Here is a 25,491-nt window from a genome sequence, read left to right on the forward strand (position 1 = left end):
GTTTGTCAAAAACAGATCATGCCAGACAAATCTTATTACATTCTTTGACCAAGTGACAAAACTAGTGGACCAGAGGAATGCTGTAGATATAATTTACTTGGACTTCAGTAAGGCATTTGATAAAGTAGATCACAACCTACTACTTGATAAGATAGAAAAATGTGGGTTAGATAGCATTACCACCAGATGGATTCGTAGCTGGCTGACAGGCCGTACTCAGCGTGTGGTCCTCAATGGAACCGCATCTACATGGAAGGAAGTGTGTAGTGGGGTGCCCCAGGGCTCTGTTCTGGGCTCAGTGCTCTTCAACATCTTCATTAACGACTTGGATGAGGGGATAGATGGGGAACTCATCAAATTTGCAGACGACACCAAGCTGGCAGGAATAGCCAATACTCCAGAAGATAGGCTTAAGATACAGAAGGATCTGGACAGACTCGAACACTGGGTGCTATCTAACAAAATGAAATTCAATGGTGAAAAAAGTAAGGTTCTACATTTAGGCAGGAAAAATCAAATGCATAGGTATAGTATAGGTGGTACCTTACTCAATAGTAGTAACTGTGAGAGGGATCTCGAAGTCCTAGTAGACAATCACTTCAATATGAGCCAGCAGTGTGCTGCAGCTGCCAAAAAAGCCAACACAGTGCTAGGCTGCATTAACAGAGGGATAGAATCAAGATCAAGTGAAGTACTAATACCACTTTACAATGCTTTGGTAAGGCCACACCTGGAATACTGCATCCAGTTTTGGTCACCACAATGTAAAAATGATGTCGAGACTCTAGAAAGGGTACAGAGAAGAGCAACAAAGATGATTAGGGGGCTGGAGGCTAAAACATATAGGGAACGGTTGCTGGAATTGGGTATGTGTAGTTTAATGAAGAGAAGGGTGAGGGGTGACATGATAGCAGTGTTCCAATATCTCAGGGGCTACCACAAAGAAGAGGGAGTCAAGCTATTCTCCAAAGCACCTGAAAGCAGGACAAGAAGCAACGGATGGAAACTAGTCAAGGAGAGAAGCAACCTAGAACTAAGGAGAAACTTCCTGACAGTTAGAACAATTAACCAGTGGAACAACCTGCCTCCAGAGGTGGTGAATGCTCCAACACTGGAGGTTTTTAAGAAGAGACTGGACAGCCATTTGCCTGAAATGGTATAAGGTTTCCTGCCTGAGCAGGGGGTTGGACTAGATGACCTCCAAGGTCCCTTCCAACTTTATTATTATTATTATTATTATTATTATTATTATTATTATTATTATTATTATTATTATTAATAATAATTATTATTATTATTATTATTAATATAGATAAGAGATAGTATGTATTAAAAGAAAAAAGAGAGAGGAAGTATTGGTTACAATAATTTGGAGATTTTTAATAATATTTATTTGTCTGAAATGGAACTATTGTAACCACGTTGCTTTTTAAAGATATTATTGTAATATTGTAATAATAATAATAATAATAATAATAATAATAATAATAATAATAATAATAATGTAGAGTAGAGTAGAGTAGAGTAGAGTAGAGTAGAGTAGAGTAGAATAGAATAGAATAGAATAGAATAGAATAGAATAGAATAGAATAGAATAGAATAGAATAGAATAGAATAGAATAGAATGGAAGGGACCTTGTAGATCATCTAGTCCAACCTTTAGGAAAGAGCAAGCTTGAGCAGAGAGCAGGTTAAGGCAGAGCCACCTATGAATGACTGATAAATCATTTAAAAAGCCACATCAGTCAAATCCTATATTCATTTTAATCTATTTTAGGATGGCCGGCAACGAGGAACAGCACAGAGTTTAAAGGGGCGAGGATGTAGGATAACTCCTAGTAGTGGCTCCTGACTGGGTTCTTTCACGCCTTCCGGCCGCTGCAGTTTAAAGGTCCTCAGCAGGTTGGTGAAGAAAAGGAAAGATTCCATTCTGGCTAAGGCTTCCCCTGCACAAATACGAGCCCCTGCAAAGGAAATATTAGGAAAAACAAAAAGGGAAGAATGATAGCCATCACGGAGAGGGCAGCCCTGGCATCTATCATGGGCAAAGATACCATATATATATGGTATATATGTGTTTTAAATGTTTGTTAAGCATTCAGAATACACTTGCTTAGTCCCAGACACAGGACAAATCTTATTTCCTGTTTCAGCCTAGCCCAAGGCCATCTACAGGCAGTAGCCACAGCAGTGGCAGCTCTTATTTGTGTAAATTTTTTGGCTTGCTAACAAAGAATAAAGGGAGACCGATATGATCATTTCAAAATTATTTGTTCTCATCAGTCAGCCATACCCTTCTGAGATTTGAACCTGGGCTGACTGCGTCTTAAGCAGTTGTTTTAACCCCTAGGCCACAGGCTCTCGCTCTCTCTTTTGTTAGCTGAGAAGCAAGGAAGATATGTGTTAAATGTTTGTTAAGCATTCAGAATACACTTGCTTAGTCCCAGACATGGGACAAATCTTATTTTCTGTTTCAGCCTAGCCCAAGGCCATCTACAGGCAGTAGCCACAGCAGTGGCAGCTCATATTTGTGTAAATTGTTTGGCTTGCTAACAAAGAATCTCAGCTAACAAAAGAGAGAGAGAGAGCCTGTGGCCTAGGGGTTAAAACAACTGCTTAAGATGCAGTCGGCCCAGGTTCGAATCTCAGAAGGGTATGGCTGACTGATGAGAACAAATAAGTTTGAAATGATCATATCGGTATCCCTTTATTCTTTGTTAGCAAGCCAAATATATATATATTTATGTGTGTGAGTTTTTCCCCACGTAGAATTGGAGGTATCAGGGCGACATTTCAATGAAATCTCATCCGTCATCCTCAGGCTGGTGGCTTCAGCTTCGTTCTTCTGGGAGAAGTGTGTGGTAGTGGCTGTTTTTTCTTCTTTTTTAAACTCACACCACCACCCAGCACAGATCAACTCTGTAGCCAAGACACTCATCTCCAGAACAAAACACCTAGCTGACGAACAACACCTAAAAACCGAACTACACACTCTCACTAATGTACTAACAGCCAACGGATTCCAAAGAAACATGATTACCAACTTAATCCGAAGAGAGACACCCACAAAAACCCAAGACAAAGAACAAGAAAATGGCAAAGCCCTCCTCCCATACTTAAAAGGGACCACAGACAGAATCAGCAAGATCCTCCAAAAACACAACATCAAAACAGCATTCTACACAGACAGAAAAATATCCACCATCCTAAGAAACCCCAAAGACATAATTGGGTTAGAAAACCAAGGAGTATACGAAATCCCATGCACCACCTGCCCCACCACATACTTCGGACAGACCAACAGAAGAATAAGTGAAGAGCACAGGAACTCACTCAGAAAGGGAGAACAAACTTCATCCCTGTTCCAACACTTCAAAGCCACGGGTCATGAAATTGATTTTAAAAAAAACAGAACTATCGCCAAAATTGAACATTTTAACAACAGAATAATCAGAGAAGCCATCGAGATAGAAAAACGCCCCCACAGCATGAACAAACGAGATGATACCTCTCGCCTACCAGCCATTTGGAAACCCGCCTTGATTGACAGACGAGTCCCAACCACCAAGAACGATACCAGACCCAAACTCATGATAACATCACATGACATCACCACCACACAACCATTCAAAAAGCAAATCCGAACCCACAACGATAACGACACACAACCACAAAACAGAAACCTAACTACAGCTGCAACATCAGCCACTTTAAACCCCTCCAAACCACACAATAAGCAAACTGACACCCACTATAAAAACATGGCACCACCACAAACACGGAGCCGAACAAAAGCAGCACAACTCACCAGTTCAGGTCTAAGGCTGGCAGCTGAGACCAGCCCTTCCATTCAAAACACACTCCCACCCAATCAGAACACAGTTAACCCCCCACCCAATCAGAGCACACCTCCACCCACAGACCACACCCCTCTGGCAGTTTAAAAAAGAAGAAAAAACAGCCACTACCACACACTTCTCCCAGAAGAACGAAGCTGAAGTCACCAGCCTGAGGATGACGGATGAGATTTCGTCGAAACGTCGCCCTGATACCTCCAATTCTACGTGGGAAAAAACCCGAATGACCAAAGATCTACATACAAACTTACCTGCGAAAACCTCAGAAAACAACAGCAGTAGTCACAACAGTGACAGCTCATATTTGTATAATTTTTTTTTAGATTGCTAACAATCGTTTGCTAATTCTTTGTTAGCAATCTAAAAAAAATTTACACATATATTTGTGTGTGTGTGTGTGTGTGTGTGTGTGTGTGTGTAATTTTTTTTGGATTGCTAACAAACAATTAAAGGGAGGCTGATATGGCCATTTCAAACTCATTTGTTCTCATCAGTCAGCCACACCCTTCTGAGATTCAAACCTGGGCCGACTGCATCTTAAAACAACTGCTTAAGATGCAGCTTTAAATCCACGGGGCAGCCCCATCCCACCTCCTGGGTGTGCACATAAGTAGAGTCCAGCATCCCTGCTGGCTGTCTTGCCCTGCAGGCTGACTTCAGCCAGGATGCCAGCACTGGCCATCACCCCACCCCCACCAGCACCTCCAGCCTTGCAGCCACGAGGCATCCCTTTCAACAGGACCGCCCCCACCCACCCACATAGTATAGGAATGGCCAGCAGCAGCATATTAGTGCTGGCAATCCCTCCCATTACCCCTTCCTGAGTGCGGGGGAAGGAAAGAGATGAGAAGGCAAAGGAAGGGAGGGAGGGAGGGAGGGAGGGAGGGAAAAAGGGAGGGAGAAATGGAGAGTGGGAGGGAAGAAGGAAGGAACAGTTGGAGGAAGGAATGGAGGGAGGAAGGAAAGAACAGAGGATGGAAGGGAGGGAGGGTGGGAGGGACCATGTCCTGGCACTCACCCCGGTCCCACCCTCCTCTGCCGGAGACCCTCAGATCTGCCCCAGTCCTACCCAGGAACCCCAGAAGCACCTGATTCTGAGCTGGCCAAGCCCACCCAGTAGGCCACACCCATCCTAGCCACGCCCACCCAGTAGGCCACACCCATCCTAGCCACACCCACACGGCCCCCCAAGGGCAACCACAATGCTGATGGGGCCCTCAATGAAATTGAGTTTGACACCCCTGCCATAGGGGTACCCTTCACCTGTTCATAAATGGTGACTTGAAATGTAAAAAATGCGATCTCCCCACCCCAACATTTCCATCCTGATGATGTTGGCAATTAGCCAACGAAAGCTTGATCTTTTAGCAAAAAAAAACTGTTTTAGTTTTCCTTATTCCATCCCAGTGTATTTTTAGTTTGTTAATTTTAACATGCCTGGGATTCGCATTTTTAATCTTATCAAGGAATACACACACACGCGCACACACACACACACATACTTAAAATACAAGGTGGACCTAGAGAGAAGGAGCAAAAAATCACTTTTTACTTCGCAAATTTTGAAGCAGCATAAATTTCCTTTTTGTACATTTTGTACATTTTTGTACATTTCTTTTCTAAGGAAGTGACTCCACCGTGTAGCTACTGACAGCTGAGTTCAGATATATATACAGACAAGGGGGAATTACAGAATTTGTTAGTTTGTTGGCTGTAAGAATATTAAGTCATTACGGGGAGTCCTCCACTTACAACAGACCATTTAGTGACCATTTGAAGTTACAACGACCCATGACCGTTTTTCACACTTATGGCCATTGCAGTATCCCCATGATCAAAATTACAGGCTGGGCAACTGACTCATATTTATGACGGCTGCAGTGTCCCCCCGGGGGTCACATGATCCCCTTTTGTGACCTTCCGACAAGCAAAATCAATGGGGGAGCCGGATTAACTTAAGAACCGTGTTGCTAATTTAACGACTGCAGTGATTCACTTCACATTCTATTCTGTTCTGTTCTGTTCTGTTCTGTTCTGTTCTGTTCTGTTCTGTTCTATCCCATCCCATCCCATTCTAGCCAGTCCCTAACCACTAGGAAAATTATTCAGAGTTTACCTGCTCCAAATGGCAGAAATTCTTCTCTCTTCCTAAAATTGCCATCCTTGTCCAAAAAATGATTTGGATTGAAGTCTTCAGGATTCTCCCATTGCTTGGGATCATGAAGAACTGAATTTAAATCTGTAAGAACAAAAGTTCCCTGAAAGGAAGACAATTGACAAAGAATAAGCCAACTCAAATTTAGTATTTGACTAATACTACACTAATCTTAGGCGACAATCCAACACTGCTTCTCTGAATTTGGTGCCACTTGTTCCTTCTCTATAGTTATCAAAACCACTGCAGTGTTAACATGATTTTAGATACTTCTGCACGAAGACAAGAGAGAATGTATGTGTGACTGGTTATAAGCATATACATAAATTATAAAGTTATTTCTTCTTTTAGTTTTTTTTTTCTTTTAGTGTGCCTCTAAGACTCTGCATAACCCAAGAAGTTGCTCTAAGGATTTATTTATTTATTTTATTTATTTTAATCCCATTTATATCCCGCCCTTCTCTGAAGACTCAGGGCGGCTTACACTCTAAGCACAAATCAATGTGCTTAGCAATAGCCTTCATTCTATGTATATGCCTGCTAATTAGGGCTTTTGCCCCCCCCCCCAAGCAGCATTATTACAAAGTCAGCTTATTGCCCCCAACAATCTGGGTCCTCATTTTACCTACCTGGGAAGGATGGAAGGCTGAGTCAACCTTGAGCCTGGTGGGACTCGAACCTGCACTAATTGCAGGCAGCTGGTGTTACTTAAGGAGGCATTAGCCCACTGCTCCACCAAGGCTCTTTTCTATGACATAAAGAGGGACTCTTAGATGCTCGTTTTATTTGGTGGAGCAATGCCATCTGGATCTCTCTTACCTTTGGAATAAAAAGGCCACATGTGTTTACATTTGTCACCGTTTGCCTGGGAATACTAAAGAACAAGACGTATTTTAAACGTAGAATTTCATGAAGCACCGCGTGAGTGTAAGGCAATTTCCACCGGTCTTCGTAACAGACTGAGTCACAGGAACCCAAAACAGTTTCCATTTCTTTGTAGACTTTTTCTGGGTGAAATGTGAGAAAAGGGTATTATTTGTATTTGAGCTCAAATAAACCACTCTATTGTAGAGGGTGTTCCTTTACGACTGCATAATGTTACTACAGTTACTCCTCATATTTAGTATTTGACTAATATTACACTAATCTTAGGCGACAATTCAACGCTGCTCCTCTGCCCAAAATTTCTGTTAAGTGAGACATTTGTAAAGTGAGTTTTGCCCCATTTCTAGGAAGGGAGATCTCCTAGAATTGGGGATTTCCTTGGCAGACGTAAAGATGCATCCTTCAGGGTGAAGCTGGGCACAGGGGAAATTCGTCTCTGTAATGATTTATTCAGTCTTATTTCCTAGATGAGCCAGAACTACCCTATTTTCTTACCTTGGACAGCTGGATAGGCCACCATGAAAAACAAAGCCCATTGCAGAAAACTCGATGTGGTTTCTGTCCCGGCAAAGAACAATTCCAGAATGCTATGAGTCATGTTTCCATTATCAAAGGTAGAGTTGGGTTCACTGTGTTTCTAACAAAAGGGGAGATTTTAGTTAGAATTATTTATTACTTGGGTACCTTCGAGTTACTCTTGACTCTTGGTGACTTCTTGACAGGTCCCTCCAGTTTACTTGGCAAGATTTCAGAAGTGGTTTGCCATTGCCTGCTTCCTAGATCTGAAACAGAATGGCTGGCCCCAAATCACCCAGCTGGCTTTGTCTCTAAAGTGGGACTCACTGTTTCCTGGTTTCTAATCTTACATCTTAACCACCACACTGAACTGACTTTTTTAATTAGAATTTGGTATATGAAAAATCTATTTTTTTTCCAGGTAATTGAACATTCCAAAGAAATCTGGAACTTCTCACTTTTTCTCTGGACCTTGCTGATCCGGCTGTTGTGATCCAAAATAAAGTCTAATTTTCTTGAAGCGAATCGTGTACACTAGAAGTAGTTCGTGGTGTTCCAAATGACATAGGATTGTCATCTCAGCAGTGAAACCCATGTGACACACCAAGAATTACTTCCAGATGAAAGATTTCTGGAAATCACTGGAGCAGGTTAGCGTGGAAGTGGAGAAGACGTAGAATGTTCTGGAATTCTCTGTAATGTTCCATTCTCAAACAGAATGTGTATTTAACATGTACAGGTCACATTGAAGATTGTCTGATCATTTTGCTACTCTCTTGTCATGACATTAAACAGCTGATTTTGGGTGTTTTGAATATTTGGTTCTTATTTTTTAATTAATTTACAACAAGAAGCCATATGACCAAAGTAACTTCAACTGATCACATGCGTCAAGACTTTGAATAAAGATTTCCAAACAGATCACCCTTGAATTTGAAAAGTTTCTAGTTCAGAACACCTCCAGTTTAGCTCTGACTGAATTATTCTCAAACCTCAAAAAAACCCTCTTGACATCCTAGCAGGCATGACTAAAATTTCCAGAAGGATCTTTACCTTTTCTATCTCGAGTAGATACAGATCTAGGAAATCGTTTGGCTGACGCTGGGCCAAATCTTGACTGTGTTTCTCTGCCTCTTCCTTTACAATTGATATCCCTTTCTCAACGGACTCTTGTATCTTCTGATGAGGTCCCGGGAGATGTTTCATTAGCCATGGAAACAAATCATTGAGCTATGTAGGAAGCAAAAACAAACTCCTATCATCTCCCTGATGGGTTAGGTAATACAGGTAGTCGTCGACTTATAACTGTTCATTTAGTGACTGTTCAAAATTACAACAACACTGAAAAAAGTGGCTTGTGACCATGGTTCACATGTACAACCGCTGCAGCATCCCCATGATCGCATGATCAAAAGTGAAGCAGGGGGTCTGAATACTTTCTGAATGCATTGTATGGTGGTCACAGTGTCCGGGGTGTGTGTGTGTCAGGGTATCCCCTTTTGCAGCCTTCTGACAAGCAAAGTCAGGGAAGCTGGATTCGCTTGAGAACCATGTGACTAACTTAAGTGCAGCGATTCACTTGGGCAAGAAAGGTCATAAAATGGGACAAAACCCATTTAACAACTCTCGCTTAACAGCAGAAATTTTGGGCTGAACACAAACTAAGCTTTGAACACAAAACTCAGCAGGGAAATGAAATGATACATTTATGACAAGGAGAACCTATGCTAAACTAGTTTTTCTTTGTTCTTTGTCCCTGAGCAAAATTAGAAGCAAAAAACTGAAATCTCAGTCTCCCCCCCCCCCGCCTTCCTCCTTTCCCTCCAGCTTCCAGGCCAGAGTTAAGCAGAGAGAAAAGTTTTAAAATGATCGCCAAAAACTCTCCCCTCTTTTCCCTTTTTCCATTCCAACGATAATGAAGAAGGCTGAACAAAATAAAAAAAAATTGCACAGGGACCCTGGCCCCTTTTGAATTTCTTTCATTTACATCATTCTTTCAACAATATAATTTTCTCTCTTCAGATTCTCATGCAAACACCTTTTACTTATACAACAACAACAAGAACAACAAATCTGCAATTTACTGTTTCTTCCACAGCCTGGGTGGGGTGAGAGAACTCAAACACACACACACACACACACACACTCCCCCAACCTCCAGTGGGGTTTCCTTAACAGTCACACAGTTTTCATGATTCCCAGATGGTTTCTCAAACCTTTTCTTACGTTCAGGGTATAATTGAGTTTCTCTCTCTTCTTCAATAACTTCAATAACCACCCCTTTCTGTTCGGGAATCCCAGTTTCTTCCAGAAATCTCACATTGCAGGCAACTAAATTCCTGCCTTTCAGGCATTGCACACAGTCATTTCCATTAAAACTGCTTGCATAAACAATTTCACATACAGATATTTCATTTTCACACTTTTTCCAGGCAAACCATTTATTTTTAAATAAGGCCTTTTTTTGTTATTATCGGAGGGTTCTGTCCCTCTCCCAAATCACACACATATATATACACAGATACCATTAAGACAACATTTCTAGGCCTGTTACTGGTACTGGTTAACCTTTTTCTAAGTTCTGATCAAAATTTGGGGCGGATCTTTAAAATCCCTCAGTTCTGACTTCGGCCATAACATCTTTCTGAGAATAATGTTTTCTCCCTCCTGAAACTCTGCTTTATGTCTTCTTAGAACTTCTTTCTTTATTTTTCTGTGCTGGTCTTTCTATGCTCTTTTTCCCCAGGAGTTGAAGTGGACATCCTAGCAGTCCCTCCTCCCATTTCCCCCCACATTAACTAAACAAACAAACAAACAACCAGAGGCTGATCTCAAATCCTTGCGTACAGTCACTCATGCGCTCGTGACCTCTCGTCTAGACTACTGTAATGCTCTCTACATGGGGCTGCCCTTGAAGTCCACTCGGAGGCTCCAACTGGTGCAGAATGCAGCTGCGCGAGTTGTACTGGGAGTTTCCCGATACTCCCATGTTACACCTTTGCTCCGCGAGCTGCATTGGCTGCCGGTTGCCCTCTGTGTGAGATTCAAGGTGTTGGTAATGACTTACAAAGCCCTACATGGTATGGGTCTGGATTACCTACGGCAACATCTGCAGCCAGCGTCAACTTCCCTCCGTCCAGTGCGCTCCCACAGAGAGGGCCTCCTCAGGGTGCCTCCGATCAAAGAATGCTGATTGGTGACCCCCAGGGGGAGGGCGTTCTCTGTGGGCGCGCCAGACCTGTGGAACCGCTTGCCGGTTGAGCTCCGGATGGCCCCCGACCTTCGCTCCTTCCGGCGCGATCTAAAAATGTATTTATTTGAGCAATCTGACCTGGTCTGATGGGTTAGGGTTGGGGTTTTAATATGTTTTTAAGTATTGTTTTAAATTTTAAATTGGGCATTATATTTAATCGTTTTTTAACTTTTGTATTCTGTTTTTATATTTATTGCCCTGTACACCGCCCTGAGTCCTTCGGGAGAAGGGCGGTATAAAAATATAATAAATAATAATAATAATAAAATCCTCCAATGAGCTTTCATATAGTATCAGAAGGTGAACTGCAAACTGCTCTTCTTGAAGTTCAACCTAAGTACAATACCTTAGCCTTCCACCCCCATTCTCTGTCACAAAACAGAATTTCCTATGTGGTTTCCAAAGAATCTTCCCACTGCAGCCCTATATCAAATGTTTAGTGGCAAAGGAGGAAAGGCCTCTGAATCTCTGGCTGAGACCTTAAGTGGCCTATGACCATGAACTTCGCATACACTGCAGATGACAAATGATGAACTCATAAAATAAGCAAGTAGGAACAATGTAAGTTTGGAGAATGATGTGGAGCAAACATTGGACATTTTTCCTCCCAAGAACAAATAGGATTAGCTTTAAACCTGGAATTTGTCCGAATCTCTGTGTAAATGAAAACTTTAGTCTACTTGCCTAGATGTAGAAGCCACTCTAGTACAGTGGTTTTCAAAGTGCTGATAGACTTAGAAAGATCTAAGGGACTCAATAAGAAAATGATTACTCACGGGGACTTCCGGTGGCTGCGCGGCGCCGGAGACAGCCTTCCCGGGCTGCCCGCGGCTCAGCTGAGTGATTTTCGCCCGAAACAGCGCCGATCAGCTGTTCAGGCGAATTTGAAGCCCCCTCCTCGGGAGAAGAGGAGGGGGTGAGGCCCCAGGTAGGGGTCGAGTTCTCCGGGGCCGCCTGAGCTTGCAGCTTGGGCGGCTGAAGGATCGAACTCCCCCGTAGCCTGGGTCGCTCCCAGCTGGCCAGCGCCTCTGCTCCTGATTTCATGGAGCAGAGCCAGGCGTCTGCGACCACCCCTGCCTGAAGGAAGGACTATGGAATAAAAAGAGCAGGCAGAGCGGTACAAGAGGAAAAGGTGAAGAGGATTATTTTATTTTACTCTCGAGCTTGATGGACTTTTTAAACTTAAAGTGAAAGTGCGTCACAATTGAAAGTAAAAGATGGCGGCTAAACCTCCCCCTAAAACTCTTCGGAGTGCTGGAACTTCTCCGGTGCAACAATCATCATTGCAGGCATTGCATCCTCCGGATGTATTGACATCGAAGGATTTACAAGATGCTCTTGAAAAACATACCCAGGTAATTTTGGAATCAATGGGTGATAAATTTGCACAGATGGAGGAGAAATTGGAGAAGTTGGAGGAGAGAATGGAGGAGAGGATGGAACAGAAGCTCAGTGTGATGAAGGCAGACATTTTGTCTTCAGTGTATAAAGTGGCTGAATGTGTGGAAGATTTGGATGAAAAAGTGGAAGATTTGACTCAAAAGAATGCCATATTAGAAGCAAAAGTATTGGAGAATGAAGATTTAAGAGACAAAATGGATAGAGAATTGAGTCTTGTTCAATATTTCCAGATGCAGTTTGCTATTAGAATCAGAGGTTTAAAGGAGAATATTAAGGAAGATCTAAAGCAGCTGGTTTCTGAGGCTCTCGAAGTGGTATTGAAACAGCCAGCATCTGAAATAAAAGGAGGCATGGATAAAGTGTTTCGTGTGAACTCATGGATTGCTAGACAGAGAAAGTTGCCTAGAGATGTGGTGGTTTATTTTGCAAAAAGGGAAATTAGAGATGAAGTTATACAAGCTGCCTATGATACTAAAGTCGTGATTGCTGATCAAGAAGTTCTGGTTTTAAAAGAAATTCCTCCAAAGATTTTAAGGAGAAGGAAGGATTTTACATTTCTTGTGCAAGAGCTCAAGCAACGAGATATAAGGTTCAGATGGGAGATCCCAGCTGGGTTGATGGTGATGCATGAAGGTAAAAGGTACCGTCTGGTTACTGTGATGCAAGCGCGTGATTTTTACAATAAAGTTTTAAAAGCAACCCCATTAACACTTTTGGAAGCTGCAAAGGGATCTGGAGAAGGAGAACATCAAGAGGCTGAAGATGGACAGACAGAGGAGAATGGTGCTGGAGGAGATCAAGTTATAACATCTTTGGATGATCCCAGAGAACAGAGGGTGACGCGTGCTGCTTTAAAACGATCAAAAAAGATAAAAGAACAAGATCAGCAGAAGTCTATGGAACTTTCACAACGTACTTACAGCCAAGTAGTGGGAGGTGGGAAAAGATTTGGGTGAGGAATGTAAAATTTACACAAGCTTGAAATCTAGGAGAGAATTTTTACAAAATGTTTTATAGATGGTATTTAGATCTTAAAACGCTAAGTATGTATCTGAATTATTAGCCTAAATGTTGGAGGTGCGGTGATGAAGACGCAATATATTTTCATATATGGTGGACTTGTAAAAAGGTTAAGGCTTTTCGGATAAAAGTCTGGTGGAACATACAGAAGATTTTTAAACGGAGGGATGTTTGTTGGGAATAATTACAGATGTTACAGTTGTGGACACTAAGTTGATGTTGAATTTAATTACGGCAGCAAGACTTTTGATAGGTTAGTACTGGAAGAAAGAGGAACTGCCAACTATAGAAGAGTGGACTTCAAAGGTTTCCGATCTGGTTGAAATGGCGAAGATTTCGGCCTATTTGAAAGATTACTTGCAAGAACGCTATATTATGGAAGGGAGAAAATGGCTTGAGTTTATCCAGAATAAGTATAGGGTTAAGAAGTTTTATATTTGAATAAGTCTTCATTCTTTTTTTCTTTTTCTATCTTAGTTTTTTTATATATATTTAATATTACTAAGGTTTGTTTTATCCTATATAAGCTAGAGAGTGATAGATTTTAGAGTTTATGGTTGCTAGTATATGGTTGTTTATGATTGTTTTTTTTATATATACCTTGTATTTAGCTCTGGGAAGTCGGGGGGGAGGGGGGGAGGGGGGAGAGGAAGGGGGGGAGGGGGAAGGGAGGGGGAGGGGGGATTTTTAAGGGGAAAAATTGTATGTTAAAACTTTTCAATAAAAAAAAAAGAAAGAAAATGATTACTCACCAATAAGAAGGCAGAGCCCCCAAATTTTGTATAATTACTAATGTCTTCTAATATCATCTGGAACTTTGTGTCTTCAGGAGAAAAGAAGTGTCCCAAAATCGAAAGGGAAATCGTATTACAGACTGAACTCGTGATCAATGGTAAAGGATCAATTGGCTGCCCTGTAAATGAAATTATAGATAATCCGCTTAACAGTGTTCCAACTTGGAGGAGCAGGACCTCTTGAAGAACTGAGGGAGATGGTTAAAAATATAATCGGATTGTTAAGGCAGGGGTCCCCAAACTCCAGTCTGTGGACCAGCACTGGTCCGCAGCATGCCAGGAACCCGGCTGTGCAAACAAGCGAAGCCCCATCTGCAGGATGCAGGCACCACGCAAAAATCACACCCTCTCCGGTCCGCAAAAAATCTCTCTCCACAGAACCGGTCCCTGGTGCCCAAAAGGTTGGGGACCTCTGTTGTAAGGGATGGGAATAATGCTGGTTCTCTTCCATCCATTGGGGCTGGTTTGGGTCAGAGTTGATTTTGGGGGACAGGTCATTTGCTAGAACCCTGCCCTTTGGAGTGTCTCACAGCTCAACTCTCTCTCCCATCCTATATACAACATCTACACTGGTTGAGTTTGGGGTTTGGTATCGCAGTATTGGCCAGATGAGGTTTTTGAGATTTGTCCTAGTTTTGGGGGGCTGTGCAGGCTTGGATGGTGAGGAATTATTTCCAATTCAATGATATTAAGTCTGCCTGGCTGTGGACATTAGGGTCACTTAGATCTAGAGATACACCACCATTACCTTGGATGGGGTAGCACTTCCCTAGGCAAAAATGGGGTGTAAATGGGGGCTCTTCCCAGACACCCAGGACACTCAAGAAACAGGTAGCCTCTGTCTCCTGGAAGGTCTTTGCAAAGCTTCCACTGGTGTTTTGGTTACACCTTTTCTTAAAACAGGAGGCCCTTCTAATAGTCAACCGTACTCTGGTAATCTCACAGCCTGATTAGTACAATGTGTTCTATGTGGGGCTGCCCTTAAACACCACCCAGAAACTGCAGTTGGTCCACAATTCAGCTGCACCCTCAGTCATGGACATGTCTCAGGATGCCCACAGACACCTCTGTTTGCAAACTGAAAACAGTTTGCAAACCTACTGTGGTGGGTGTTATTACAGGTGGGGATGAGACAGCATACAGGGTGGAGGTATAAAAACTATCCATATGATGTTGTCACAACAACTTGCACCTGAACATTGGCAAGACGAAAGAGATGGTGCTAGACTTCCGGAGGAAAAAGGAGGAACCTGCCCCACTTTACATCGGGGAGGACTGTGTGGAGAGTTTCCTCCTTTAAATTTCTGGGAGTGTACCTCTGCGAAGATCTTACCTAGAAAGTTAATACAACCCAGGTGGCCAGAAAGGCCCAGAAGAGGCTTCACTTTCTCAGGGTCTTGCAGAAGAACAGGGTACAACAATGGCTTATGACCCTCTTTTACCGGTCTACTACAGAGAGTGTCCTCTCGTATGGTATTGTGGTTTGGTATGCTGGTCTGACAGCCACGAATAGGAAAGTATTACAGAGGGTGGTGAGCACAGCACAAGACATTTTTTTTTTATTGAAAAGTTTTAACATACAATTTTTCCCTTAGAAAATCCCCCCTCCCCCACCCTTCTCCCTCCCCCCCTTCCTCTCCCCCCTCCCCCCCTCCCCCCCCCCGACTTCCCAGAGCTAAATACAAGGTATATAAAAAAGAAAACAATCATAAACAACCATATACTAGCAACCATAAAGAAAAAAGAAAAAAAAAAGCACAGCACAAGACATTGTGGGCTGTCCCCTGACACCACTGGATGCCCTCGCCAGGGCTCGCTGCCTTGGAAGAGTGAGGAAAATTCTCAGGGATGACTCACACCCTGGATGGTATCTCTTTACTCTCCTACCATTGGGTAGGAGATACAGGAGTATAGCCAGTCGTACCAACAGGCTGAATAACAGCTTTTATCCATGGGCTGTTAGGCTTTTGAACGGGATATAATTTTATAAACTTTATGCATGATTGACTTGCAAGGCCGGTGCGTTGTGCAATTAGCTCACATGGTGTAATAAGATGGAGGGTTTGTGTCACTGTAAGTTGGGGGTGGGGGCACGAAGAGAGGCTCAGCCAATCTCAATGTATACATGGTTGTACTTTGTCAACAAAGGTTCATTCATTCAAACTATCCATTTGCTTCCAGGTATGATTCAGGGTGCTGGATATCACCTACATTGCATAGGGATCGGATAGGTGAGGGACTGCCTATCTCCTGGGTTTGTCTACCAGGCCAATTCTATCCAGCAGGGTTGACATGCTCTGGGTTTTCCAGTTAAGCAGGACCATCTACCAGGACCCTGGAAATGTGCCTTCTTTGCACCTGTCTTCTAGAATGAGGCTCCCTTTGAAATGTAGGTAGCCTCATGATTTGGGTGGTCCTGAAGGCTCTAAAGATCTACCCTGCTAAGTTGGTTGGAATCCTTTACTGAACGACCAATATGTGATTTGTGTTGATGTGAGCTGGATCCATGTTTCATATTTTTTGTTTGGTTATATATTTGCCATTTTATTTCACTTTGTGAGCTACCCAAAGCTGATATGGCAACAGGTGATGCCTACGTTGAATGAATGAATGAAAAGGATTGGATTAGAAAACATACACAAACACAAAACAAAAACAAAAAGCCCTGAGTCATGCCATTTCTTCCCAGTCTCCATATCCTCAAAGTACTCCTACCCTTTGTGCGTGCAAAGGTCTCCACCAGCTGATGGGTCACCAGTTCTATTTTACTCTCCATGTCTTTCTTCCCCACTCCCAACATCCGAAGAGCATTTAGGGTAAAACGTCTCTGCTGCCTCCAGTTGTGACCATTTGCAAATGCAATCCCTGAGGAATGAACATGAGATCCATACGTTAAAAATAGCCCCGTAAGCATGACTTATAGTTTCCACGAATGATTGCTGTCTATGAGGCAGAAGGATGGCAGTCTGAAACTTCTTTGCATCCCTTTTGTTCTTTGTTTCTCTTGCACTCTATTCCACGTTCACTCACACGACTTGTCTGTTCTTTCTCATACATACCAAAGAGGGTGTAGGACAGGGGTAGGCAACCTTGGCTCTTTTATGACTCGTGGACTTCAACTCCCAGAATTCCTGAGCCAGCCATGCTGAGGGAAAAGAGAGAGGTTCCCAAGCTGAGCCATGCTGGCTCAGGAATTCTGGGAGTTGAAGTCCACGAGTCACAAAAGAGCCAAGGTTGCCTACCCCTGGTCTAGGACAACTCGCCACGGGATAAGAGCTACTCTAATATCGAGGAAATGGTGGAACAGAATCATTAAAGAAAGGATGCCAAAGGAGGGCCCCAGTGAATTGTGAATGACAAAAATTAAAATATTTTTAAAATTATTTTAAAGAATTAAATTGAATTCTTAAATTGTCCTGTGACAACTTGGCTGCAGTGAGTTGTCCCATTCCATGTCGAAGGATCTTTTCTATTACGGCCGAAGAAAAGCACAAGGAAAGCACAAGTAGATGTATAGTACGCGACAACAACTTAGCCCTCTGTAGGTTCTGCAAACTATAATAAACAGTTTCAACATGTGAAGAGTTTTTTTTAAATGGGACACGTGGTCCACAATTTATGATCGGTCACTTAGTGATCATTCAAAGTTACAAACTACCAGAAAATGGGAAGTTACTACCCAGATCCAAAGTTACCATGGTCAGACCTTCCCCTCGTGGTGACATCAATCCCCTCGTGGTCACATTTATATCCATTTTCAGAGTCCTGTGGTCATGTGACTTTCTTTTATGATGGTTTTGCTGAAAACCAGAACTGACTTCTGTTTTTTTGGCAAAACTGCAACCACGGTGTTTGCATAATGACCACTGCAAAAAACATCATATAATTGGATCGGTCATGTTTTTATAATCATTACAATTTACGACCCTAATGGACAGGCACCGTTATGGTCTAACCCGAGGACGTTATAGAAAATAGGCAGCAGGATTGTATTTCTTTCTTCTACACAAAACAAACTCCTGTCTTATTCCACTATATTACTACAAGTTTAAATAAGAATAGAATAGCTGTAATCTATAAATTCCTGTATATATGCTCTGTTTAACAGAATAACAGAATTTCAGAGTTGGTAGGGACCTTGGAGGTCTTGTAGTCCAACCCCCTGCTCAGGCAGGAGACCCTATAGCATTGCAGACAAATGGTTGTCCGATCTCTTCTTAAAAACCTCCACTGTTGGAGCACCCTCAACTTCTAGAGGGAAGATGTTCCATGGATTAATTGTTCTAACAGTCAGGAAATTTCTCGGTAAATTCTAAGTTGCTTCTTTCCTTGGTTACTTTCCATCCATTGCTTCTTGTCCTGCCTTCAGGTGCTTTGGAGAATAGATTGACTCCCTCTTCTTTGTGGCAGCCCCTTAGATAGCAATAGCACTTAGACTGATATACCGCTTCACAGTGCTTTACAGCCCTCTCTGAGCAGTTTAAAGAGTCAGCATATTTTCCCCCAACAATCTGGGTCCTCAATTCACCGACCTTGGAAGAATGGAAGGCTGAGTCAACCTTGAGCCAGTGAGAATAGGCAGTCAGCAGAATTAGCCTGCAATATTGCATTCTAACCACTGCTCGACCAGGGCTCTTAAGAGATTGGAAAACTGCTAACGTGTCACTTTCTTTGCATTAAACTAAACATACCCAATTTCTGCAACCATATTTCATATGTTGTAGTCCCCTAATCACCTTGTTGATCTTCTCTGTACTCTTTCTAGAGTCTAAACATCTTTTTTACATCGTGGTGACCAAAACTGGATGCAGTATTCCAGGTGTGGCCTTACCAAGGCATTGTAAAGTGGTATTAATACTTCACTTGATCTTGTTTCTATCCCTCTGTTAATGCAGCCTAGCACTGTGTTCGCTTTTTTGGCCACTGCAGCACACGACTGGCTCATATTTAAGTGATTGTGCACTAGGACTCCAAGATCCCTCTCACAGTTATTACTATTGAGACAGGTACCCCCTGTACTAAATGGTAGAACCTTACTTTTCTCACCATTGAATTTCATTTTGTTAAATAGGGTCCAGTGTTCAAGTCTATCAAGCTCCTTCTGTAACTTAAGCCTATCTTCTGGAGTGTTGGCTATTCCTGCTAGGTTGGTGTCATCTGTAAATTTGATGAGTTCCCCATGTATCCCCTCATCCAAATAATTGATGACGATGTTAAAGAGTACCGGGCCTAAAACAGAGCCTTGGGGGAGCCCACTGCATACTTCCCTCCATGTAGATGCAGTTCCATTGAAGACTACACACTGAGTGTGTGGTAATAATAATAATAATAATAATAATAATAATAATAATAATAATAATAACAACAACAACAACAACAACAACAACATTTCGAGCAGAAAGTAGGCAGAATAGCAGAGTTGGAAGGGACCTTGGAGGTCATCTAGTCCAACCCCTGCTCAGGCAGGAAACCCTATACCATTTCAGGCAAATGGCTGTCCAGTTTCCTCTTAAAAACTTCCAGTGTTGGAACATTCACCACTTTTGGAGGCAGGTTGTTCCACTGGTTAATTGTTCTAACTGTCAGGAAGTTTCTCCTTAGTTCTAGGTTGCTTCTCTCCTTGACTAGTTTCCATCCATTGCTTCTTGTCCTGCTTTCAGGTGCTTTGGAGAATAGCTTGGCTCCCTCTTCTTTGTGGCAGCCCCCAAGGGTATTGGAACACTGCTATCATGTCACCCCTCACCCTTCTCTTCATTAAACTACACATACCCAATTCCAGCAACCGTTCCCTATATGTTTTAGCCTGTTTGGTCAGCCAGTTATGAATCCATCTGGTGGTGATGCTGTGTAACCCACATTTTTCTATCTTATCAAATAGTAGGTTGTGGTTTACTTTATCAAATGCCTTACTGAATTCCAAGTAAATTATAGCCACAGCATTCCTCTGGTCCACTAATTTTGTCACACTGTCAAACAATGCAATAAGATTTTTCTGACATGCTGCGTTTTTGACAAACCCATGTTGGCTTCTGGTTATGACTTTGTTTGCCGGTAGATGTTCGCAGATTCATGGCTTTGTGTGTTTCAAGAGTTTCCTTGTAAGACTGGAATAAATCTCCCAGCTATTTCTGGAAGTTTTATTCTGATGGTGCAACTTTGACAGATTTTAAGAGGGAAATTTTCATTTCAGGATTATTAATGTTAAAGTTAAATTCAAGTTAAATAAATAAAAAAAGATAAATAAATTTGAGGCACTTCTTTAGCCTTGAAGCAGACAAAGAGAACAGCAACTGATTTGTCTGACGTGGCTACTAAGCACAATTTCACATCCTGAATGAAGCCCAAAACATCCACAGGTATCTCAAAAGCTTCCTTGACCCGCTCCACACTTGAACTTAACGTGAGGAACAAATAATATTCATATTTCTTCAGTTAAATGACAATAAAATACCTTGGTCTTCAGAAGAACTTACCTTTACCTTTGCCAATTTTTAAAAGAAAAGTTGAAAGGGGTCGATCGGCAAAATCTTGTGACTGGTTGATCACGCTTTCCTTCATCGCATGAAATCCAGAAATGACTACTATCGGTTTATGCCACACCCATATAGTGTAAATGTCTCCGTATTTCTTACTCAGCTGGCATTTGGGGCAGAAAAAGAGAAAACAGTTGGGACTTTATAGGAGATGAACCTTCGTCACCTTTATATTGACAGGAGCTACAAATTGCTATCCCGTTTCCTCTGTGATAAAAAATGATCTATTTCTGGAGAGTTTTAGATTAGATGGCAAAGAACACCCAAAGATGCTTTTTCACGAGGCAACTGGACTTTCTTGTTTTTCTCTGAAGACATTTCGCTTCTCTTCTTATCTTTTTCAGTTCTTCAGAAGCTCTGAAGAAGCTTCTTGGACGAGAAGCGAAACGTCTTCAAAAAACCCCCAAGAAAGTCCAGTTGCCTTATGAAAAAGCATCTTTGGAACAATTATGACCAGGATGAGTGAGAAGCTCTAGAGACATGGCAAAGAACAGTTCTAGAGAAATTGGGATTTCTTTTCCAAACATTTTGGAACCCTTCTCTGCTTCCCTAAGCGACTTAGGTCCTGGAGTGTATAAAAAAGAAACAGTCATGAGATACAGGTAAGCATCAATCAGAAGATTTTAACCTGCCATTATCTAGACCAGGGGTCTTCAAATTTGGCCCTTCTATGACTTGTGGACTTCAACTCCCAGAATTCCTCAGCCAGAATGGGGGAACTGTGGCCTCTTCGTGACTTGTGGACTTCAGTTCCCAGAATTCCTCAGCCAGAATGGGGGAACTGTGGCCCCTTCATGACTTGTGCATGCTGACTGAGGAATTCTGGGAGTTGAAGTCCACAAGTCATAAACAGGCCAAGTTTGAAGACCCCTGAACTAGACCAATGGTTATTAACCTTTTCTTCACTATGGACCCCCTTTATGTACCTTTTCAAAAACTGTGGCCATGGACCTCCAAGACTCAACTCAAGATTTAAGTCATAACATTTCACTTCTCATCCAAGAAGCTTCCTCAGTACTCGCTGAACTGAGGTTGCCGAAGTGACGGTCAGAACTGAAGAAGCTTCTTTGGATGAGAAGTGAAATGTCTTCAAGGAAAAACAAAGTCCAGTTGCCTTTTGAAAAAGCACCTTTGGGACAACCTTACCTGGATGACTGAGAATCTCCATAGATCATCTGAGAAATTGTTTCAGGAGATTATTGATCACTTGGAAAACCAGACGTTGGGTCAGAAGAAGCCAAACCCGGCACAAGAGTTCCGATAGCTTTTTTCATCAAGTGGACCAAGAATCCTGGCTCTTCCCCTTTGAATGTGTCTCTGAATTTGAATGCAGCTTCAAATGCTCTGTTCTCTACCCATGTATCTGGCTTTTGAAGACTTGTCAGGCCTTGTTATATTTTTGGAACCAAACTCCATGCTGTAATTGAATTGTGACCTTGGGACATTATTTTAGATGTAATAAATAACCAGACCTATCTTATGTATGCAACGAAACAGGTATTCAGGCACTGCATGTTGAAACTAGTTCTCATTACGCAAATAAGTTCTCACACTTAGCGTCTGTGCCAATTTGGAAAGCAAGCATCCTCCCCACAAGAGTGAGGCAGGGTCAGGGGGCGGAGCCAGCTGTCAGAGCGGGCGGCTGTGTGAACGGATTTCTCTGTCACACACATCCTCTCACCCAGTGTTCGCGGGGGCTTTTCGGAGCCCCAGGAGGTCCTGTAGGGACAGCCGAAGTTGCAGGCATCCCGGAGAACTTACATGAGCGGCGATTCGTGTTGGAGATCTGGAGAAAGCCTGATGCGAGCGATCTGGGGAGAAGGAGGCCAGTAATGGCCGACATGAAGATCTGACAGAGGGACGGAGCCAGCACGGATCTAGCGGAACAACGGTAGAGCGGAGCTGACGGAAAGTATATCCAAATATTTATTTTTGAAAACATTAGGAGCGCTTGAGAAAGAGATATTGGCTTGAAGTGGGTGCCTCACGGAGAGGGAACAAGCGGCGATAGAAGCGCTGAGAGAAGGCGTTAGGCGAGAACGACAGGAAGAGGAAGCCAGGAAGCTATTTGACTGCATATTAGCTGGGGATACTGCTGTAAACTGTTAAACTGCCATGAAGTCAGACGAAACGACAAAAAAAACAACAGGGCAAAGTCTACTTTTGGAGCCTCGGAGACTGAACTTTTGAAAAATCGGGCGTGGAAAGTGATCTGCCTGGACCAGGGGTCGGCAACCTAAAAAAGGAAAAGAGCCACTGGGAACCGGTTCCATCACAAATTTAAAAAAGTGGGAGCCGCGTGTGTGTGTCCATGCACGCGCATGCACAAAACAGGTTTTTTGCGCATGCGCGGACGCACGCAGTTGCCATTTTTTTAAAAAGTGAGATGGAACCGGTTCCCGGTTGCCCGACGGCGACGGCCCGTCTGCAAAGCTGCCACTTTCAGCAGCTTTGCAGACGGGCCGCGGCAACTTCCTCAAAGAGCAGCCCCCCTGCCCATTCTGAGAGGTGCGCGTGCACCTCTCCGAACGACCGGAGGTGCGCGCGCACCTCCCCAAACCTTTGGAGAGGTGCGTGCGTACCTCCGCGCGAACGGGCAGAGATGCCACTCTTTGAGGAAGCTGTAGCGGCCCGTCTCCGAAGCTGCCGCTTTCAGCAGCTTTGAAGACGGGCCGCTACAGCTTCCTCAAAGAGCAGCGCCCCTGCCCGTTTGCGCGGAGGTATGCGCGCACCTCTCCAAAGGTTTGGGGAGGTGCACGCGCACCTCCGCCCATTCGGGGAGGTGCGCGCGCACCTCTCCAAACGGGCGGTGCCACTCTCCATTTGGAGAGGTGCGCGCGCACCACTGCCCGTTCAAAGAGGTGCGCGCGCACCGGGCGGCTGGGAGCCGCAGGAGACGGCTCAAAGAGCCGCATGCGGCTCCGGAGCCGCGGGTTGCCGACCTGTGGCCTGGACTATCCTGGTAAATTTTGAACTTTTGAAACTTTGCCCTATTTGCTGCGGGTGGTTAATTGACATAGCAATTCAGTAACTGAAGTCTGGATAGTGGGACACCTACTGGTCTTTGGGGGCAGAGGAAGACAAAGAAGGTGCCAATTTCTGAGCCGGAAACGAAAACAGAACGTGACTCTGAACATACCCAGATAAATATATTACATAATTCTATTATACAATTTGTTTAGTTGGTAATAAGTATCTGGCTGTAATTGTTACACATACTCCTTTGTTATAGAGTTAAAAGGTTCATACAAGGTTAAAGGTACTAAATACTTGTAAAGCGCGTTTGGCAACTGGGTTAAATATGACAAGTATTCCGTGCTTAACTAAGTCTAATGCTGGTAAGAAGGCGACAACACAGGGGCAAGGGATGTCCTCAAGCCCTTCCAACCAGAAATCCATAGAGGACATGTTGCAAAGGGAAAGGTCTAACTCAAATTCTTTTAAAGATCTACATGCCCTGTTGCAAAACCTACACGAGGTAATGGCCAAAAACCATGAGGAGATGAAGAGAGAAATAGGCCAAATAAGAAATGACACTGGTGAATTAAAGGGGAAAATTCAAGCGTTAGATGATAAATTTGAAGGGATCCAACAACAATAAATTAAAAATGAACAAAGACTACAAGACATGGGAGCTAGAATGGAAAAAGAGGAGAAGAGAGTTGATGATTTAAATGAAACACTTCTTCAGGCAAATAAGGAGTTAGAGACAACAGTTATTTTTTTGGAAGCGGAAAAGGCTGCTCGCTATCTGTGCTTCCAAAATGTCCAAGAAAAAAGAGGGGAAGACTTGCTGGTTATGATGGCAGAATTAATGGCAAAGGCACTTGGTGTAGGGAAGGAGGAAATGCTGGCGGAAATTGACGAAACATACAGGGTCCAAACTAATTATGCGAGGAGACACAATCTCCCTAAAGAAGTACACGTAAGACTGGTTAAAAAATCAATCCAGGATGAGCTTCTGCATAGATCTAGAGAGGAGCCATTAGAATTTCGCGGACAACCAATTACTATCCTTAAACAGATACCTAAAAGCATGAGGGATTTGAGACGTGGCTATCAATTTCTAACATCAAAATTAATTAGTGAAAATGTAAATTTTAGATGGTTAACTCCAGAAGGTATTTTAGTCACATGGCAGGATAGAAGGTACAGATTGGACTCGATAGAGAAGGCAGAAGATTTTTACAAACTCCACTTTAATAGCCAGGATGAAGCAGAAGCAGAAGATCAAGATGGAAGGGAGGTAAGAGAAAGAGACACAGGACGGATAGCTATGGAAGGGAAAGCCTTAGGAATAGAGGATAGAAGGAATAAACCTGGAGAGTCAACAGAGAAACATGGAGCCAGAGATAAGGATGAGAGAGAGCCCCGAATTACAAGATCTACAAAAACCAGAAATAAGTAAGAAAAAGGGAGGTGAGTGTAGAATTCTGTCTGTAAACATTAATGGATTAAACTCACCAGTGAAAAGGCGGAAACTTTTTAATAAGCTTATTCACCAACAATTAGATATCGTTGCAATCCAAGAAGTCCACATAAAGGAACAACAAAAACATCTGCTAGCCCAACCAAAAATAGGGAATTTATTCGTTTCATTAGACCGACAAAAGAAAAAGAGAGGAGTGGCATTATATGTAAACCAGAAACTGGCAGCCAAACAAATTTATAATGATAAAGAGGGTAGAATACTGATAGTTGAGGTTGAAATAAACCATAGGAAGGTCATGATGGTAGAGATATATGCCCCAAATTGTAATCAAGAATAGTTCTTCAAAACACTACACAATAAGATACGTAGCATTGACCATGATGAGATCCGCTTACTAGGAGACTTTAATGCTATCCTAGATACGAATTTGGACTATATGGGCAAGACGATTAGGAAAAAGAAAAGAAGAACTTTACCGAGATCCTTTTCTACTCTGGCTAGAGACCTAAACATTCAAGATGTCTGGAGGGAGAGAAATCATAAGGCAAGACAATATACATATTACTCCAATCGGCATAATTCATGGTCTAGAATAGATATGGTATGGATGACAAAAGAAATCAGCTCTGAAGTTGAAGAGGTGTA

The 25,491-nt window shown here is 42.8% G+C and overlaps 1 protein-coding gene across 1 annotated transcript; it reads right to left on the minus strand.

The window, feature by feature from the left end:
* Positions 1 to 1,643: 1,643 nt before the first annotated feature.
* LOC308669034 (cytochrome P450 2J2-like) lies at positions 1,644 to 8,641 on the minus strand. The gene is made up of 5 exons (XM_081329483.1): positions 8,467 to 8,641; positions 7,393 to 7,534; positions 6,832 to 7,019; positions 5,974 to 6,115; positions 1,644 to 1,964 (listed from the first exon to the last, which is right to left on the minus strand). Exons 1-5 carry the CDS (start codon positions 8,617 to 8,619, stop codon positions 1,774 to 1,776), a joined length of 816 nt encoding a protein of 271 aa, XP_081185609.1. The 5' UTR covers positions 8,620 to 8,641; the 3' UTR covers positions 1,644 to 1,773.
* Between the last annotated feature and the right edge of the window lie 16,850 nt (positions 8,642 to 25,491).

This window comes from Vipera berus, assembly GCF_964194415.1.
Source record: "Vipera berus genome assembly, chromosome: 5".
NCBI lineage: Eukaryota > Metazoa > Chordata > Lepidosauria > Squamata > Viperidae > Vipera > Vipera berus.

Bases quoted from the DNA above. Each gene is read 5' to 3' on its own strand.
- LOC308669034 (XM_081329483.1), bottom strand. From the start codon at position 8,619: ATGAAACATCTCCCGGGACCTCATCAGAAGATACAAGAGTCCGTTGAG. The intron at 7,020-7,392 runs GTAAGAAAATAG...CATTTCACCCAG, and splicing joins GGCCTATCCAGCTGTCCAAG to AAAAAGTCTACAAAGAAATG. The intron at 6,116-6,831 runs GTAAGAGAGATC...TCTTCCTTTCAG, and splicing joins GTGGCCTTTTTATTCCAAAG to GGAACTTTTGTTCTTACAGA.